At 42.7% G+C, this 21,359-nt stretch overlaps 1 protein-coding gene across 1 annotated transcript; it reads right to left on the reverse strand.

Moving 5' to 3' along the window:
* Positions 1-6,153: 6,153 nt before the first annotated feature.
* On the reverse strand, positions 6,154-19,965 carry LOC110510421 (uncharacterized). Its single transcript, XM_021591773.3, has 3 exons — positions 19,660-19,965; positions 10,199-10,648; positions 6,154-9,196 (listed from the first exon to the last, which is right to left on the reverse strand). The coding sequence occupies exons 1-3, from the start codon at positions 19,823-19,825 to the stop codon at positions 7,245-7,247; spliced, it is 2,568 nt and encodes an 855-aa protein (XP_021447448.3). The 5' UTR covers positions 19,826-19,965; the 3' UTR covers positions 6,154-7,244.
* Between the last annotated feature and the right edge of the window lie 1,394 nt (positions 19,966-21,359).

Here is a 21,359-nt window from a genome sequence, read left to right on the forward strand (position 1 = left end):
GTTGACTCTGTACCAGTACCCCCTCACGTTGACTCTGTACCAGTACCCCCTCACGTTGACTCTGTACCAGTACCACCTCACGTTGACTCTGTACCAGTACCCCCTCACATTGACTCTGTACCAGTACCCCCTCACGTTGACTCTGTACCAGGTGAATTTGAATTTGGTAGCATTTCTATGTTGTCTGATTGAAAAAGAATTTGGGGCATTTCCCCCCCATTTTCCATCCAGGTTGCTCTATTTTGTATAATATATTACACTGGATCTTTCTTGAATAGGTTCCTCCAACGTATTCTGAGCCTCTATGGTACAGTTTTTATTGCTATCACAACAACGTGTGTTCTCTTGTTTTGTAATGTTCTGTAGTTTCGACCCAATGATTCGTCTGACAAAGGACTTCCAGCAGGCCCAGGCATGGATCAAAGCTGACGAGACATTCAATGACGGCCACAAACGAATCAACCGTGGCCCTTCGAGCAATTTGTGTATTTTCTATTTAACCTTTATTTAACCAGGCAAGTCAGTTAAGAACAAATTCTTATTTTCAATGACGGCCTGGGAACAGTGGGTTAACTGCCTTGTTCAGGGGCAGAACGACATATCAAGGTTAAATAAAAATAAATAAATAAAAGACCTACAACACTTTTAACAGCACATTACTCAACACTAGTGAGACTCATGTCGCCACCTGCTCACACCTCCATCTCCAGACCCACCTGCATCACACCTCCATCTCCAGACCCACCTGCATCACACCTCCATCTCCAGACCCACCTGCTCTCACCTCCATCTCCAGACACACCTCCATCTCCAGACCCACCTGCATCACACCTCCATCTCCAGACACACCTGCATCACACCTCCATCTCCAGACACACCTCCATCTCCAGACCCACCTGCTCTCACCTCCATCTCCAGACACACCTCCATCTCCAGACACACCTCCATCTCCAGACCCACCTGCTCTCACCTCCATCTCCAGCCTACGGTAAGGCCTACAGTATGTCTAAACATATTTTTCTCATGTCTACATGTAGGTCTCCTGATTTATACCTGATCAACTGAAAACATTAATCCGTAACTCTGCCCAAGCAAAGATGAACTGGCGAAGGACATCCAGACGTTTTGGCTTGAGAAACTGACAACACAACAATGGGGGGGTGCAACTAAAATGTAGCTGAGATTTTGACCGTAATTGAAATCTGCATTTTGAAAGTATTTTTTCCCCGTTATTTTCTTAACGAAAGCATAAAGATGTCGATGAACAAATACTGTACAGTATTATCTTTAGCTTTGGTCCAACGTTTTGTGGTTGGTTTTGAGTTGGAAATGTAAAAACTGTAGAGTACTTTAAACTTTTAAGCATCGAATACATTGCAAGTTGGGGGGATTTTCACACCTACAGTAGCCAGGCTATTAAACAACCATTTTCTAAATAAATTGAGGTATGAAGACTTCACAACCTGCTCCACCTGTGGAAAAGCAAGTGTCTGAAAACACGTTTTTGAAATTCCTCCAGCTGTCCTACATCATCGTCATCATGTAAATAAAAACTCAGCATCTACAGATATATTATAATAATATATTATTAATACAGTGCCTTGCGAAAGTATTTGGCCCCCTTGAACTTTGTGACCTTTTGCCACATTTCAGGCTTCAAACATAAAGATATAAAACTGTATTTTTTTTGTGAAGAATCAACAACAAGTGGGACACAATCATGAAGTGGAACGACATTTATTGGATATTTCAAACTTTTTTAACAAATCAAAAACTGAAAAATTGTTGATTCTTCACAAAAAAATACAGTTTTATATCTTTATGTTTGAAGCCTGAAATGTGGTAAAAGGTCGCAAAGTTCAAGGGGGCCGAATACTTTCGCAAGGCACTGTATATAATATATTACTGAATTAGATTTTTTTTTTTAAATGCATTTTTTTGTGAGGGAAAATCTGGTCTATATTGAGCTAGAAATGGTGTTCATTGTAACCACAATAAAATAATTGAACAAACACAACATGAGCAGATTAACTTGGTCAAAACATTTATTTATCTATCAGAAAGAATGTTGGTACTTGTTTATTTTGATCCAAAGCCACGAATGAGTGAGTCACTCAGCTTTATGCTGACAAATCCTCACTGGACTCTCTTCATTCAGTTTCTTCTTTACATCAGCAAACAAGGACTCCGTGTTTCAGAAACTCACTTTATTTTTCATTAGGTTATGATAATCCATCCTACGGGTGGAATTAGACATTTAGCCGTCAGAAATGTCAGCCTTTAAATGTTTAATTATAATGTTGAAAGTGTTTGTGGGGCGACGGAGGGAAACAAAATGGTGCAGTTTGAGGACATGTGGAGGAGATGCAGGAGCTGGAGATGGAGGTATGAGCAGGAGGGTCTGGAGATGGAGGTGTGATGCAGGTGGGTCTGGAGATGGAGGTGTGAGCAGGAGGGTCTGGAGATGGAGGTGTGATGCAGGTGGGTCTGGAGATGGAGGTGTGATGCAGGTGGGTCTGGAGATGGAAGTGTGATGCAGGTGGGTCTGGAGATGGAGGTGTGATGCAGGTGGGTCTGGAGATGGAGGTGTGATGCAGGTGGGTCTGGAGATGGAGGTATGAGCAGGTGGGTCTGGAGATGGAGGTGTGAGCAGGTGGGTCTGGAGATGGAGGTGTGATGCAGGAGCTGGGGGTGTGATGCAGGTGGGTCTGGAGATGGAGGTGTGAGCAGGTGGGTCTGGAGATGGAGGTGTGAGCAGGTGGGTCTGGAGATGGAGGTGTGATGCAGGAGCTGGGGGTGTGATGCAGGTGGGTCTGGAGATGGAGGTGTGAGCAGGTGGGTCTGGAGATGGAGGTGTGAGCAGGTGGGTCTGGAGATGGAGGTGTGAGCAGGTGGGTCTGGAGATGGAGGTGTGAGCAGGTGGGTCTGGAGATGGAGGTGTGATGCAGGTGGGTCTGGAGATGGAGGTGAGAGCACGTGGGTCTGGAGATGGAGGTGTGATGCAGGTGGGTCTGGAGATGGAGGTGTGATGCAGGTGGGTCTGGAGATGGAGGTGTGAGCAGGTGGGTCTGGAGATGGAGGTGTGATGCAGGTGGGTCTGGAGATGGAGGTGTGAGCAGGTGGGTCTGGAGATGGAGGTGTGAGCAGGTGGGTGTGGAGATGGAGGTGTGAGCAGGCGGGTCCGGAGATGGAGGTGGGTCTGGAGATGGAGGTGTGAGCAGGTGGGTCTGGAGATGGAGGTGAGAGCAGGTGGGTCTGGAGATGGAGGTGTGAGCAGGTGGGTCCGGAGATGGAGGTGTGAGCAGGTGGGTCTGGAGATGGAGGTGTGAGCAGGTGAGTCTGGAGATGGAGGTGTGAGCAGGTGGGTCTGGAGATGGAGGTGGGTCTGGAGATGGAGGTGTGAGCAGGTGGGTCTGGAGATGGAGATGTGAGCAGGTGGGTCTGGAGATGGAGGTGTGAGCAGGTGGGTCTGGAGATGGAGGTGTGAGCAGGTGGGTCTGGAGATGGAGGTGTGAGCAGGTGGGTCTGGAGATGGAGGTGGGTCTGGAGATGGAGGTGGGTCTGGAGATGGAGGTGGGTCTGGAGATGCAGGTGGGTCTGGAGATGGAGGTGGGTCTGGAGATGGAGGTGGGTCTGGAGATGGAGGTGGGTCTGGAGATGGAGGTGGGTCTGGAGATGGAGGTGGGTCTGGAGATGGAGGTGGGTCTGGAGATGGAGGTGGGTCTGGAGATGGAGGTGTGATGCAGTTGTTGTTTGTATGTGTATGTTTTGAATTGTCTAAAAAATATAAAATAGAGAAACTAAAAAACCCACTTTACCTATTTTTCGAAAATCGTCAGTCCACATGTCATGTGTGTTTGCGCCATTGTATTTACCCAAGTTCTCTCTCAACTCCAGGACCACCCGCCAGCAAATGTTTGTTTTTGTTGTTGCCTGATGCAGGACTCTAGTGCCAGAGAAGAGAGACTCTCAGACTGAAAACACATCCATTCATTCAGGAAAATATAGTCCATTTCTGTCACAGTTTAGACTACGGATAAATCAGCGTTCTAACTCCCCCTTGTGATAGTGTGGTGCAATGACAGAATGCCACCATCTACTACAAACGGTCGCGGCATAAACTCAAACCTTTTAATTGAGGAACCACTGCATGTGTGAGTGGAACCAGTGGACTCCATTTAGGATAAATGAGTATCCCTGTGCCACCACCGCGACGACCAGATGCTCTCAGACTACGAGAGAAACACACAGTCAGATGCAGACAGCAGCTGGAGTAGTATCTCGGATAATCTGTTTCCATCAGCGTAAAAAGTCTAGGGCCTGAAGGGCAGCACGGGCTTAGAAGGGTTGCAGCCAAGCGTCAGGGATTCATCCGACACCACATCAGTCACCGGCTTCATTAATAAGGGCATCGACAACATCGTCCACACAGACCGTAGGTACATACGCCAACCAGAAGCCATGGGTTACAGGCAACATCCCCACTGAACTAAAGACTAGAGCTGGCCGCTTTCAAGGAGCGGGACGCTTATAAGGAATTCTACACCCTCTGACGAACCAATCAAAAAGTCAAAGCGTCAATACAGGACTAAGATCAACTCCTACGACGCCGGCTCTGACGCTCATCTGCACTTACACCGTAAATTGTGCAATATTTCATGTAATAAATAAGATTAACTATCATAAATCTGTCTGAATTTGAGTGTTTACATTTCTCCAACCCTATCCCTCAGCTGTTTAGCAAAAACAGTGGTGGGTTCCCACTTTGTAGTTGTTTTAACTGCAGAGGGGTACACTACAAAGCAGGATCGAAGAGTTAGCCAGCTAATTTTGATAAGCAACCAGAGGGGTACACTACAAAGCAGGATCGAAGAGTTAGCCAGCTAACTTTGATAAGCAACCAGAGGGGTATACTACATAGCTGGTTTGAGGAGTTAGCCAGCTAACTTTGATAAGCAACCAGAGGGGTACACTACAAAGCAGGATCGAAGAGTTAGCCAGCTAACTTTGATACGCAACCAGAGGGGTACACTACAAAGTAGGATCGAAGAGTTAGCCAGCTAACTTTGATAAGCAACCAGAGGGGTATACTACATAGCTGGTTTGAGGAGTTAGCCAGCTAACTTTGATACGCAACCAGAGGGGTATACTACAAAGCAGGATCGAAGAGTTAGCCAGCTAACTTTGATAAGCAACCAGAGGGGTATACTACAAAGCAGGATCGAAGAGTTAGCCAGCTAATTTTGATAAGCAACCAGAGGGGTACACTACAAAGCAGGATCGAAGAGTTAGCCAGCTAACTTTGATAAGCAACCAGAGGGGTATACTACATAGCTGGTTTGAGGAGTTAGCCAGCTAACTTTGATAAGCAACCAGAGGGGTACACTACAAAGCAGGATCGAAGAGTTAGCCAGCTAACTTTGATACGCAACCAGAGGGGTACACTACAAAGTAGGATCGAAGAGTTAGCCAGCTAACTTTGATAAGCAACCAGAGGGGTATACTACATAGCTGGTTTGAGGAGTTAGCCAGCTAACTTTGATACGCAACCAGAGGGGTATACTACAAAGCAGGATCGAAGAGTTAGCCAGCTAACTTTGATAAGCAACCAGAGGGGTATACTACAAAGCAGGATCGAAGAGTTAGCCAGCTAACTTTGATAAGCAACCAGAGGGGTATACTACAAAGCAGGATCGAAGAGTTAGCCAGCTAACTTTGATAAGCAACCAGAGGGGTACACTACAAAGCAGGATCGAAGAGTTAGCCAGCTAACTTTGATACGCAACCAGAGGGGTATACTACAAAGCAGGATCGAAGAGTTAGCCAGCTAACTTTGATACGCAACCAGAGGGGTACACTACAAAGCAGGATCGAAGAGTTAGCCAGCTAACTTTGATACGCAACCAGAGGGGTACACTACAAAGTAGGATCGAAGAGTTAGCCAGCTAACTTTGATAAGCAACCAGAGGGGTATACTACATAGCTGGTTTGAGGAGTTAGCCAGCTAACTTTGATACGCAACCAGAGGGGTATACTACAAAGCAGGATCGAAGAGTTAGCCAGCTAACTTTGATAAGCAACCAGAGGGGTATACTACAAAGCAGGATCGAAGAGTTAGCCAGCTAACTTTGATAAGCAACCAGAGGGGTATACTACAAAGCAGGATCGAAGAGTTAGCCAGCTAACTTTGATAAGCAACCAGAGGGGTACACTACAAAGCAGGATCGAAGAGTTAGCCAGCTAACTTTGATACGCAACCAGAGGGGTATACTACAAAGCAGGATCGAAGAGTTAGCCAGCTAACTTTGATACGCAACCAGAAATAACTATTGATTTTCTAATTCACTTAGTACCCTACACTTAGATATATGTTTGTTTGGTTGCTGAGTCAATCAGACCATAACCCTTTCATGCTTAAGTTAAATGACTAACTTGCCAAATCATACATTATAGTGTACACTTCTGTTTGTAGTGTACACTTCTGTTTGTAGTGTACACTTCTGTTTGTAGTGTACACTTATGTTTGTCCCTTTCAAAATGAACAAGTAGCTACAGGAAAATTGTATACATTAGCTCAATAGTTTGACATCTTGCCTCCATTTATCAATCTATGCATTTTAGTGTTTTACACTTCTCCAACCCCATCCCTTAGGTGTTTACCTGTTGTTGTCTGAACTGCAGATTGGCCCTTTTTCATGAACAAAGCAGCAACAGCCAACATAAATACATTATATCATTACTGTGACATTGTTGGACTGAGCAGGATCAGGAAGACCAGTTAGAGTTGCTCCACGGGTGTCTCTCAATACTCTCTTAGTCCCCTCTCTGTGTCTATGTCCTCAGTTGGTCCACGGGTGTATCTCAATACTCTCTTAGTCCCCTCTCTGTGTCTATGTCCTCAGTTGGTCCACGGGTGTATCTCAATACTCTCTTAGTCCCCTCTCTGTGTCTATGTCCTCAGTTGGTCCACGGGTGTATCTCAATACTCTCTTAGTCCCCTCTCTGTGTCTATGTCCTCAGTTGGTCCACGGGTGTATCTCAATACTCTCTTAGTCTCCTCTCTGTGTCTATGTCCTCAGTTGGTCCACGGGTGTATCTCAATACTCTCTTAGTCCCCTCTCTGTGTCTATGTCCTCAGTTGGTCCACGGGTGTATCTCAATACTCTCTTAGTCCCCTCTCTGTGTCTATGTCCTCAGTTGGTCCACAGGTGTAGCTCAATACTCTTAGTCTCCTCTCTGTGACCTCATTTACTTTCTTTGTGGTTGTTTTTGACATGCCTCAACAGATTAGTCTTCTGAGTGAATATTTTATCACAGACTGAGCAGCCATGTTGTTTCTCTCCTGTGTGAGTCAGTTTGTGTTTGATTAAGTTTCTCTTGACACTAAATCTTTTCCCACAGTCGCCACAGCTAAACGATTTCTCTCCTGTGTGAGTCCGTATGTGTCTCCCCAGGACCACTTTCTGACTGAAGCTTTTCCCACAGTCGCCACAGCTAAATGGTTTCTCTCCCGTGTGAGTCCGTATGTGTCTCCCCAGGACCCCCTTCTGACTGAAGCTTTTCCCACAGTAACAACAGCTAAAGGGTTTCTCTCCTGTGTGAGTCAGTATATGCTTATTTAGGTGGTCCTTAAGACTGAAGCTTTTCCCACAGTCACAACAGCTAAATGATTTCTCCCCTGTGTGAGTCAGTATGTGCCTCCCTAGGACCCCCTTTTGACTGAAACTTTTCCCACAGTCAAAGCAGATAAATGGTTTCTCTCCTGTGTGAGTACGTATATGATTATTTAGGTGGGCCTTCTGACTGAAGCTTTTGCCACAGTCGCCACAGCTAAACGGTTTCTCTCCTGTGTGAGTCAGTATATGCACAGTTAAGTGCTTCTTCAGACTGAAGCTTTTCCCACAGTCACAACAGATAAATAATTTCTCTCCTGTGTGAATCAATATATGTGCCTTAAGGGACCCCTTCTGATTAAAGCTCTTCCCACAGTCACCACAAATAAATGGTTTCTCTCCTGTGTGAGTCAGTAGATGCACGGTTAAGTGTTCCTTACGATAAAAGTTTTTCCCACAGTCGCCACAGCTAAACGGTTTCTCTCCCGTGTGAGTCCATATATGTTTGGTTAGTGACCCCTTGTGTCTGAAACTTTTATCACAGTCATCACAGCTAAACGGTTTCTCCCCTGTATGAATCAATATATGCCTCCCTAGGTCCCCCTTCTGACTGAAGCTCTTCCCACAGTAACCACAACTAAATGGTTTCTCTCCTGTGTGAATCAGTTTATGCATGGTTAGGTTATTCTTGATACTGAAGCTTTTCCCGCAGTCACCACAGCTGAATAATTTCTCCCCTGTGTGAGTCCGTATATGCATAGTTAGGTTCTCCTTGCGATAGAAGCTCTTCCCACAGTCGCCACAGATAAATGATCTCTCTCCTGTGTGCATCCGGATGTGTCTGGACAGATATTTCTTTAGTTTGAAGGCCTTGCCACAAACAGGACAGGTGAAAGGTTTCACACCGTGACAGAGTCGGACGTGGGCCTTCAGTTTACAGGTGGATTTGTAGTGTTCATTGCAGAAGACACATTCACTGGGTCTCTTCTTGGTGAGAGTCACATGCTTCTGCAGATCAGCTTTCAGAGCAAAAGATTCACCACAGTCACGGCAGTGGTGAGTTTTTCTAGATGTGGTGCTGGGTTTGGAACAGTGTTTCTTCAATGGTGGACTGGGATCCAATGGTGGACTGGGATCTAATGGTGGACTGGGATCCAATGGTGGGCTGCTGTCAAGTCCTACTGGGTAGCTGCTTACGGCTGAGCTGCGTCTGGAGGCATTGCTGTCATTATCTGGAAGGTCAAGACCATTTAAGTGGGTCACAGTGACAAAAGGTGTGAGATCCACTGGTTTAGAGTCTCTCTCTCTGTTCTCCACAGTCTGGGTTTGGGGAAGAGTCAAGGACCGAAGTGGGTCCTCTTGATCACATTCACTTTTCACACAGGAAGGAGAGACTATGGAGTCTTTGGTAACAAAAAGCCCTTGAAGCTGCTCTTCCTCCTGACTGGTCCTGACTTCCTCCTGTTCCTCTTTAATCTGTTTGGTCTCTGGGTCCTCCTGTCCCAGACTGGGGCTCCACTCCTGCTCACAGTGCTGCTGCTCAGGGGGAACCTCCTCTTCAGAGACAGAGAGCTGCAGGGAGTCTGGAGGGAAGGAGAGGAGGAGCAGAGGTCATCTATGAACCACGTAATTAAACAGAACAAATCATACAGGTGAATTATAGATCTCTAGGATTTAAAAAATAAATTGTAAACATGCTTTTTTGGCATGGATGTCTATGAGCGACACAGGCTTTAAACACAGTCTTTAAACACAGCCGTTAAACACAGGCTTTAAACACAGCCTTTAAACACAGCCTTTAAACACAGAACACAGGCTTTAAACACAGCGGTTAAACACAGCCTTTAAACACAGAACACAGCCTTTAAACACAGCCTTTAAACACAGCCTTTAAACACAGCCTTTAAACACAGTCTTTAAACACAGTCTTTAAACACAGCCTTTAAACACAGTCTTTAAACACAGTCTTTAAACACAGTCTTTAAACACAGTCTTTAAACACAGTCTTTAAACACAGTCTTTAAACATGTCTGAGTGAAGTTAGCTAGGTATTTACTCTCATTCACATTATGGAACACACCGCTGCCCACGTGGACATAAGTCCTGCTGTATAACAGATAAACAAAACCTTGGTTTGTGTTTTAAAAAAAACTATTAAAAAGTGTATATTTTTGTATTTTTAAAAGTTATTTAGGAAAATGATGAATTTGTTATGTTCGAGGTTTCCAAGCCCTTTATTACAATCAAGGATCAATTGTTTCTAGATTAAAAACGTTTCACATTTTTACCAAATCATCGTCCTCAGCTAAAACAAAATGGACGTTGAATTACTTCCATGGAGTCAGAAGGGAAACACAAGGAGGAACTTTCTAGAAATAGAGTAAATTCAAATTGAATTTTATTCAACATTCGTCAATGGAAAAATGTGTGACGATGCTGTCCAAGCATTGGTACGTCAGTGTAACTTTTATCCAATCACAGTAAAATTATTTTTTAAAAGCTACTACTTAAAATTGTCTGAAAGCCTAAAAGGTGTATTAATTTAGTAGAACTATAGCTAACTATCAGTATATCTAAATACGAACCTATTCGACATAGTTGTATCTCCGGTGTGATCCGCAGCAGTCTCCGTAGCAAATCATTCTCCTCCTGGTACTCCACTACCGTTTTCTCAACTGCACCAAAAATATCCACAGCAGCAGATGCCGTTAAACATTGATTTAACAACACACTCAACAACTGTAGTTTAGACGTTTTCAGTGGACTGAGAGTTGGGTGTTCAGCTAGTATGACTTCTTGACATGGGTTCTCCAGATCACATTCACTTTTCACACAGGAAGTAGTGAATATGGAGTCTTTGGTATCAAAGAGCACTTGAAGCTGCTCTTCCTCCTGACTGGTCCTGACTTTCTCTTGTTCCTCTTTAATCTGTTTGGTCTCTGGGTCCTTCTGTCCCAGACTGGGGCTCCACTCCTGCTCACAGTGCTGCTGCTCAGGGGGAACCTCCTCTTCGGAGACAGAGAGCTGCAGGGAGTCTGGAGGGAAGGAGAGGAGGAGCAGAGATCATTTATATACTACAGAATTAAATAGAACACTTCAATTATAGATCTCTGATCTACAGTGCTTTCGGGAAGTATACATTACAGCCTTATTCAAATATATATATATATGTTTTAAAGTAAATCCTCAGCAATCTACACACAATAACCCACAATGACAAAGCGAAAACAGGTTTTTAGAAATTTGTGCAAAAAATAAAACGGAAATACTTTATTCACATACAGTACTTTATTCACAATACAGTACGTTATTCACAATACAGTACTTTATTCACAATACAGTACTTTATTCACAATACAGTACTTTATTCACAATACAGTACGTTATTCACAATACAGTACTTTATTCACAATACAGTACTTTATTCACATACAGTACCACTCAAAAGTCAAAACTCATTCCACGGGTTTTCTTCATTTTTTACTATTTTCTACATTGTAGAATAATCATGAAGACATCAAAACTATGAAATAACACATATGGAATCATGGAGTAACCAAAAACAAGTGTTAAAATAAATCAAAATATATTTGAGATTCTTCAAAGTAGCCACCCTTTGCCTTGATGACAGCTTTGCACACTCTTGGCTATTCTCTCGACCAGTCTTGAGGTCCTGTTTTTGCTTTGTCATTATGGGTGTTGGAATTATTACGAATAAATGAATAAACAATATCCCCATTTTAAATAGAATTGTAACTAAGTAAACTTATACTCTTTTTTATTATATCTGATTAACAATATGAGTTCATAATAAGGGATTGTGTGACACGGACAAGGAGTAATTAAAGTTGATGAACACTAGGGGCGTCACTTCCAACTTTTTAACACTTCCAACTAGGAAGAAACAAATGGGTTGGGGACTGTGTAAACACATAAGGTCGTTAACCTAGCGTTGAACCTACAGAAACTTAGCTCTGGGGTTTTTAGATAAGGCAGTGAATGCATTCCTAGGTTTTCTGTTAATTAGAACTGTCAGCTCAGTGGTGATCGATAATGTTGAGGGGTCAAAAGTTACCTGGGAGTGTGTTAGTAAGTTAGAATGAACTTTTCTCCTCACTTTGTCCCGGTCGAGAGGAGGGGATTCTGTAAAAGCAATGAAATGACGTCATGATCTGTATATAAACTGTTGCTCGTGGTTAAGTGTCAGACTGGTCTGCGTCTATTTTATGCAAACAAGAATCTTATAAATTCTCATAAAATAGGGTTTTCAATTGATGAAAGCACATTGGCATAATTAAATTACATTAACAATGGGGTATTGTGATGTCATTATGGGGTATTGTGATGTCATTATGGGGTATTGTGATGTCATTATGGGGTATTGTGATGTCATTATGGGGTATTGTGATGTCATTATGGGGTATGGTGATGTCATTATGGGGTATTGTGATGTCATTATGGGGTAGTGTGTGTAGATTGACGGGAGAAAAAAACAATTTAAACCATTTTATAATAACGCTGTAATGTAACAAAATTAGGAAGAAAAAAAAATCGAGGGGTCTGAATACTTTCCACTGTAGATGCCTTTCTGATTATTTTACAATGCAAAGATAAATAAATTGGTTTTAGCTGTTCTCACTAACAGCAAATTATTCCATCTCGTTGTTATATTTAGCTAACCGTTTAATTTGTTGAAATGAATAAGAGGCACAAGGCTTTTGCTTTCTTGTAATGCAGATACACACACCACTAGAAAACAGCGTATATTCATGGTCGAAAGTTGGCGAGGATAATTCTCAAGTCAAGTTCATGTTTTGATAAATGCTGAGTTTTGTGTGAAAAATGTTTTGGGGTTCATAAAAGAGGCACCTAATGCTCTGTGGCTACGTCAGGAATTAATTACAGTTCTAAGTCACCGTTTCACAGTGATTTAGTTCAGCAGTATGTATGTAAACAACATCCCTGCTACCGCCACCAAATATCAAACTTAGTTTGAAGTGTTTTTGAGGAAGTTTCAACTTGCAATGCAGCATTTCCAGTAGCGGTCCGACCGTTTCCATTCATGGATTTAGACACTGCTAGCTAATTATGCTAACTCTAGGCTGAAGTAAACTGTATTCCTGGTCCGACCGTTTCCATTCATGGATTTAGACACTGCTAGCTAATTATGCTAACTCTAGGCTGAAGTAAACTGTATTCCTGGTCCAACCGTTTCCATTCATGGATTTAGACACTGCTAGCTAATTATGATAACTCTAGGCTGAAGTAAACTGTATTCCTGGTCCAACCGTTTCCATGCACGGATTTAGACACAGCTAGCTAATTATGCTAACTCTAGGCTGAAGTAAACAATAATTCATTGTAGATTCTGACACCATGGGCCTTCAGACACAAATTGTAAGGGGCATTTCACCCCAAATATGATTTGATCCCTTTAAAAAACTATCACCCTGAAGGGTCCTACTTCGTCCTCTCTGCCACAACATATGAATTCAGACACTGGTCTCATCACGGGGGAAAAATGTCATCATTGATGAATTGAGTCACCATTTTATTTCAGCGGGCTGTCTCTCATTGAAATAACTTCTAAGTCTATTCACAGTGATATTGGGCTGGGACGCTGACAGGAGAAACCTGCTGAATGATCTGAGAAATGATAAGTCAAAGCAATTCTTTTTTTCGGCTTATTTACAGAAAAACAAGTCCTGGTTGCTTTGCTAGCAATAGACAACAAGAAATACACAGCAGCCGACCAATTTGTGTGCAGCACCCATCATTGTTGACTCAATAACCCACTTTATTATTATTTATTTGTTTAATATTTATTTATTTATTTTATTATTTTTTTATTTGTTATCAGGAAATATTCCTAAAGTATGTAAATCAGCTGTTGTTCTACCTCTCCGTAAGGACGGGGATGGTAGAGATCTTAATGATTTTCACCCCATTCCAAGGATTCTTTGTCGAGATAAGATTCTAGAATTCTTGGTAAAATGTACAACTTTGCTCTTTTGTTATCTGATAAATGTATTTTCAGTGTAAACCAATCAGGGTTTAGGGCTGAGCATCCAATCAGGGTTTAGGCCCAGGGCATCCAATCAGGGTTAAGGCCTGGGCATCCAATCAGGGTTTAGGCCTGGGCATCCAATCAGGGTTAAGGCCTGGGCATCCAATCAGGGTTTAGGCCCAGGGCATCCAATCGGGGTTTAGGCCCGGGGCATCCAATCAGGGTTTAGGCCCAGGGCATCCAATCAGGGTTTAGGCCCGGGGCATCCAATCAGGGTTTAGGCCCAGGGCATCCAATCAGGGTTTAGGCCCGGGGCATCCAATCAGGGTTTCGGTCTGGACATCCAATCAGGGTTTAGGCCTGGACATCCAATCAGGGTTTAGGCCTGGGCATCCAAACAGGGTTCAGTTCTGGGCATCCAATCAGTCCTGCACTATTACAGCAACCACTGAGAATCTCAATACTTTAGACAGTAAAATGACATGTGCTTCTTTGTTTGTGGACTTGTCTAAAGCTTTTGATACTGTTGATCACGCTATTTAATTGAATAAAGTTGTCCTCGATAAGCCTGAGGTCTGACGCCTCTTCATGGTTTCAGGACTATATCAGTGACAGGACTCGTGGTGATTGATGGGGTTCAGTACATCAAGGTGTTCTGAAGGACCTGTTCTTTTCACAATTTAGATAAATGCTATTGGTCAATCTGTTAAAAGTGGTACATTTCATCATAAGTGGATTATACTATTATGTACTCAATTGCCCTGACTGCTGACCTGGCTGAGACAAGACTACAGTCTGACTACCCCCCCCCCCCTCCTGCTGACCTGGCTGAGACAAGGCTACAGTCTGACCCCCCCCCCCCCCTCCTGCTGACCTGGCTGAGACAAGGCTACAGTCTGACCCCCCCCGTTGACCTGGCTGAGACAAGGCTACAGTCTGATTTCCCCCCCCCCCCCCCCTGCTGACCTGGCTGAGACAAGGCTACAGTCTGACCCCCCCCCCCCCCCCCCCCCCCTGCTGACCTGGCCGAGACAAGGCTACAGTCTGATTCCCCCCCCCCTCCTGCTGACCTGGCTGAGACAAGGCTACAGTCTGATTACCCCCCCCCCCCCCTCCTGCTGACCTGGCTGAGACAAGGCTACAGTCTGATTCCCCCCCCCCCCTCCTGCTGACCTGGCTGAGACAAGGCTACAGTCTGATTACCCCCCCCCCTCCTGCTGACCTGGCTGAAACAAGGCTACAGTCTGATTACCCCCCCCCTGCTGACCTGGCTGAGACAAGGCTACAGTCTGATTACCCCCCCCCCCTGCTGACCTGGCTGAGACAAGGCTACAGTCTGATTCCCCCCCCAGCTGACCTGGCTGAGACAAGGCTACAGTCTGATTACCCCCCCCCCCCTGCTGACCTGGCTGAGACAAGGCTACAGTCTGATTCCCCCCCCCGCTGACCTGGCAGAGACAAGGCTACAGTCTGACCCCCCCCCCCCCCCCTGCTGACCTGGCTGAGACAAGGCTACAGTCTGATTACCCCCCCCCCCCCTGCTGACCTGGCTGAGACAAGGCTACAGTCTGATTTAACCACTAGGCTACCTGCCTCTAACCACTAGGCTACCTGCCTCTAACCACTAGGCTACCTGCCTCTAACCACTAGGCTACCTGCCTCTAACCACTAGGCTACCTGCCTCTAACCACTAGGCTACCTGCCTAACCACTAGGCTACCTGCCTAACCACTAGGCTACCTGCCTCTAACCACTAGGCTACCTGCCTCTAACCACTAGGCTACCTGCTACCTACAGTCTGACCCCCCCCCCCCCCCCCCTGCTGACCTGGCTGAGACAAGGCTACAGTCTGATTACCCCCCCCCCTGCTGACCTGGCTGAGACAAGGCTACAGTCTGATTTAACCACTTGGCTACCTGCCTCTAACCACTAGGCTACCTGCCTCTAACCACTAGGCTACCTGCCTCTAACCACTAGGCTACCTGCCTAACCACTAGGCTACCTGCCTAACCACTAGGCTACCTGCCTCTAACCACTAGGCTACCTGCCTCTAACCACTAGGCTACCTGCCTCTAACCACTAGGCTACCTGCCTCTAACCACTAGGCTACCTGCCTCTAACCACTAGGCTACCTGCCTCTAACCACTAGGCTACCTGCCTCTAACCACTAGGCTACCTGCCTCTAACCACTAGGCTACCTGCCTCTAACCACGAGGCTACCTGCCTCTAACCACTAGGTTACCTGCCTCTAACCACTAGGTTACCTGCCTCTAACCACTAGGTTACCTGCCTCTAACCACTAGGTTACCTGCCTCTAACCACTAGGCTACCTGCCTCTAACCACTAGGCTACCTGCCTCTAACCATTAGGCTACCTGCCTCTAACCACTAGGCTACCTGCCTCTAACCACTAGGCTACCTGCCTCTAACCACTAGGCTACCTGCCTCTAACCACTAGGCTACCTGCCTAACCACTAGGCTACCTGCCTCTAACCACTAGGCTACCTGCCTCTAACCACTAGGCTACCTGCCTCTAACCACTAGGCTACCTGCCTCTAACCACTAGGCTACCTGCCTCTAACCACTAGGCTACCTGCCTCTAACCACTAGGCTACCTGCCTCTAACCACGAGGCTACCTGCCTCTAACCACGAGGCTACCTGCCTCTAACCACTAGGCTACCTGCCTCTAACCACTAGGTTACCTGCCTCTAACCACTAGGTTACCTGCCTCTAACCACTAGGCTACCTGCCTCTAACCACTAGGCTACCTGCCTCTAACCACTAGGCTACCTGCCTCTAACCATTAGGCTACCTGCCTCTAACCACTAGGCTACCTGCCTCTAACCACTAGGCTACCTGCCTCTAACCACTAGGCTACCTGCCTCTAACCACTAGGCTACCTGCCGTATATGAATGTGTAGTTTAATATGCTTATTGTATGTGTATTGTAATCTTAAATACCCCCCCAAAATATATATATATATAAATTAAAACTTTCCTCAAACAGTTGAACTTGACCCCCCCCACCCCCCAGCTCTGACTTTGCTCATAACTATTTTGAGGAAAAGTGTACTTACTATGCCTGTGAGATGTGGTTGTCCCACCTAGCTATCTTAAGATAAATGCACTAATTGTAAGACACTCTGGATAAGAGAGTCTGCTAAATTACTAATGAAAATGATGTGATGTGTATTGTGATGCTATAGAGGGCTCAGCTGGAAAAAGAGACCTTGGTCTCAGCATTGACTCCCTGTCAAAATTAAAGGTTAAATAAATAAAAAAATCATTACATTCCAGATGAGAATTAAGGAAGTATCGGCAAGTAAAAGGTTGGTTGAAAATGTACCGCGCTTTGAATGGACCCAAACTACGTCGTATGCAAGTACAGATTAAAACGATTGCATATCGAACCGTTGCACATCTAAAGTAATGATTAATTTGTCAAACCGACATCTGCATTGGGCCGTGCCGCATTTACGGTGATACGGCCTCTGTAGATGTCAGGGCATTTATACTTCTTAGGCGTCGCGGAACAACGCAGAGCTGTTGTGAAGGAAGTTGTCAAGGAAGTGGGTTTGTGTTTATACAGGACGTCCCGCCCTCAACCAACCGTCAACCAATCATGTCAATGCGGAGCTATATGGCGGCATCCGCATTGTCACAAAATTTGAAAGGTGTACAGAGCTCAATTTGGCCTTTAAAAAAAAAAATGTTTACGTTTTTTTATTCATCATACAAAATTATCAATGACCTACATCCCTACATCAAACATGTTAATAATAACAATATTATTATTATTTGACAGGTATAAACAGAAAAATACTAAATAATATTTGTAAAAAATGTATATATATAAAAATATTATATTTTCTTTTTTTACATATGACATTTCTAGTCCAATTGTATTCACTCTGAAAAAAAATCTCAATGATCCAGGAATATGTTATTCTTGTTGTTTACTAAGGATAAATGTTTTTACAAGATAATTAAATTCAAATCTAAAACATTTGTAAATTCTGGTATAGAATTGTGGAATTTTTGTTTGTGTATAAAGTATTCAGCAACAAGAATAAAACATTTTTAAAAAAGCACAATCATTTCAATGGTCTTGTTGTCATTGCAATAGTAACATATTATATATATATATATATATTATATATATATACACATATTATATTACATACATATTATATATATATATTATATATACACATATTATATTATATACATATTATATATATATATATATATATATTATATATACACATATTATATTATATACATATTATATATATATATTATATATACACATATTATATTATATACATATTATATATATATATTATATATACACATATTATATTATATACATATTATATATATATATTATATATACACATATTATATTATATACATATTATATATATATATTATATATACACATATTATATTATATACATATTATATATATATATATATTATATCCTTCATGTCAAAAACAGGGGTAGTGTTCAAAAAAGGTAAATAAGTATATATTTTTTTACAAAATAGACTCTACAGAAAGATAATCTGTCACGCTCATCAAAACGTTTTTCCTCTAAGATTCTTCAGATGCTTCAGCTATTTGGCACATTTAAATGGCTACAACTCTGACTTTATATTTGAAGAATTCTACTTCCTGGACCCAAATCTTCTCTTGCAAAAAAAGATATATCTTTGGCTAACGATTTGATGTTTCCGATGAAAATAGGATCTTTAAGAAATGTGTTGTTTAAATGTAATATCCTTGAATACAGTTAGATTTTTTTTTTTAGTAGCTTTTAAATTCAGAGAAATCAAATGAGGAGCCAACAGATGATCTACATTTGTAACAAAACGGGGGAGATTAGGATTACATCTATTCTAGATTTTCGTGACATAGTTTTGTTGGTCCAGGTATGACCCTTAGCATCCGGATTGAAATAATACCAGGCATCAACAACAGAGAGATTATTGCATAATGTTGTGACGACATTGCTATTTTGAGAGCTTTGACTCGTTCTAGGAGGAAAACGATCAGCAGATCCCATCGGGTGTTTCATTAAAATTAGAGTATTTGTTTTGAGTAAACATTCTCATTTTCTAGGAAGTCGGGCAAAAAGGAGTCTTATAGGAAGCATGTGTCCATACACATTACAGATGATGAAAATATAATTGTCAAGTTTAACAATTACTATGACCCATCTCCCATCCTGTGAAGATGTGGATTCTAGAATGTCCATATTAAAATATTGTGAAGATGTGGATTCTAGAATGTCCCCTTTAAAAACTTGTGAAGATGTGGATTCTAGAATGTCCCCTTTAAACTTGTGAAGATGTGGATTCTAGAATGTCCCCTTTAAAAACTTGTGAAGATGTGGATTCTAGAATGTCACCTTTAAACTTGTGAAGATGTGGATTCTAGAATGTCCCCTTTAAAAACTTGTGAAGATGTGGATTCTAGAATGTCACCTTTAAACTTGTGAAGATGTGGATTCTAGAATGTCCCCTTTAAAAACTTGTGAAGTTGTGAATTCTAGAATGTCCCCTTTAAAAACTTGTGAAAATGTGAATTCTAGAATGTTCCCTTTAAAAACTTGTGAAGATGTGGATTCTAGAATGTGGCCTTTAAACAGGTTGATAAGCGTCTCAAACCCTTAGCATTTAGGCTAACGATATTGAGTTTAAAACAAACTACTACATAAAAATATTTTAAAAAGAGACAAACTAGACAACAGTTGTGAACAAAAAAACTAATCTGGCCTGTGTGTGCCTCTGGAGGGGTCGCGACCACATTTTCGAGTCAAGTATAAATAGGCTCTTAGCTCCCGTTAGACGTAACCGAGTGCAGATAGCAACTGTACGCTATTTCAATCCGCTTTTCGTCACAAAGACAACTGTAACATTAAAACTAATTAAAAAGAATAATTCTTAAAATTGTTGAAATGGTGATCTCTTACAAGTTTCATTAATTGAGTAGAACTATAGCTAGCTATAGGTATAATTTAATACGTTTACGAACCTGTTCTACATAGTTTTATCTCCGGTGTGATCCGCAGCAGTCTCCGTAGCCGATCATTCTCCTCCTGGTACTCCACTACCGTTTTCTCAACTGCACCGAAAATATCCACATCAGCCGGCGTTAAACGATCATTTAAAAACACACTCAACAACTGTAGTTTAGACATTTTCAGTGGACTGGGTGTTTGGGTAGCCTATTTAGTTCAGTCGATATGTCTTTCTTTACTCCACAAAAGGAATACAAAACCAACAAACTCATCTCCAATCCTACTTCCGTGTTGTAGTGAAATCATTTTTTAGAAAACTCAATGGTCCTAGTGAGGGGTCAGCAGCGCCCCCAGCTGGATGGAGGTTTACTGTGCAAGGCAGCCTACAGACCAGTAGTAAAAGCAAACGACGACTACATGTCGACAAACGGTGGTTATCATAAGTATAGGATGATCTGGGAGAATCAATTATTAAAATCGGGAGTCGACTGAATATCATTACTCTATACAAGATTAAATCAATATCGTCAATGAGCCGCATTAGGTCAGAAGGGATACGAAACACTATCGGAGAAATGCAAAATGTTTTCTTGAAAGCATATTTGAAATAGATCAATATATTTTTATATAATCTGGGCTTTTAGATCCAGACCAGTAATAAATTCAGGCTGGGGTGTGAATCATTTCTGAAGGTGCCGTATGACCGGTGTAGATTGCGTTACGTTTTGTAATGCTTATCTATGAACACAGGATCAGGGTTCATATTTTATTCCTTGATAAATGACAGGCAAAACTTCTAGAAACGAATGCTGTGATGCCCTACTTCTCCAACTCCTCTTCCACACGGGTCGACAATATAACAATCTCGTTTCACCAAAGTGTATAATATAAGGTAGATGCAATGTACAGTATGAAATAATAATGTACAGTATAGCCTATGTGTCACGAATCTCGCCGAAAATGGTCCCTTTTCCTGTTCGGGCGGCGCTCGGCGGTCGTCGTCGCCGGCCTATTAGCTGCCATCGATTCCCTTTCCGTTTATTTCTGTTTAATGGGTTTAATTGGGTACACCTGTTATGAGTTAGTGTTTGTTTGTAGGCTATTTAAGGGCACTAGGCCCGCTGGGTATTTGTGCGGGCTTGTTCTCTGTTATTTTGGTGTTGGTGTAAAAGTCTATTCCTCATTATTTTCCGGACAGTTTTAGTCCTGTGTGTTTTGGACGGGTGGTTTCTTGCGCCCCAATGTTGGCATGTCCATGTCTCCGCTGTCGTTGGAATAATTAGATTCGCGTACGACATTACCTGCTCTCTGCGTTTGACTCCTCCACCGCACCATTTGTAGAAGTCATAACACTATGTCCTGGAATAGCCAACTTCCATAATGTATAGTAATGTAAAGTATAGCCTATGAGCTGGGTTAGCCAACTGTCATAATGTATTATACTGTACAGTATAGCCTATGAGCTGGGCTAGCCAACTGTCATAATGTATTATAATGTACAGTATAGCCTATGAGCTGGGCTAGCCAACTGTCATAATGTATTATGTACAGTATAGCCTATGAGCTGGGTTAGCCAACTTTCATAATGTATTACAATGTACAGTATAGCCTGAGCTGGGTTAGCCAACTGTCATAATGTATTATAATGTACAGAATAGCCTATGAGCTGGGTTAGCCAACTTTCATAATGTATTATAATGTACAGTATAGCCTA

Source organism: Oncorhynchus mykiss, chromosome 9 (assembly GCF_057628025.1).
Source record: "Oncorhynchus mykiss isolate SJ-2025 chromosome 9, ASM5762802v1, whole genome shotgun sequence".
NCBI classification, from domain to species: Eukaryota; Metazoa; Chordata; class Actinopteri; order Salmoniformes; family Salmonidae; genus Oncorhynchus; species Oncorhynchus mykiss.

What these genes read in the sequence shown, in the direction of transcription:
- LOC110510421 (XM_021591773.3), bottom strand. Translation starts at nt 19,825, where the DNA reads ATGTCTAAACTACAGTTGTTGAGTGTGTTTTTAAATGATCGTTTAACG. An exon ending in GATAAAACTATGTAGAACAG is followed by an intron (nt 10,649 to 19,659) that starts GTTCGTAAACGT and finishes CCTTCCCTCCAG; the next exon opens with ACTCCCTGCAGCTCTCTGTC. An exon ending in GATACAACTATGTCGAATAG is followed by an intron (nt 9,197 to 10,198) that starts GTTCGTATTTAG and finishes CCTTCCCTCCAG; the next exon opens with ACTCCCTGCAGCTCTCTGTC.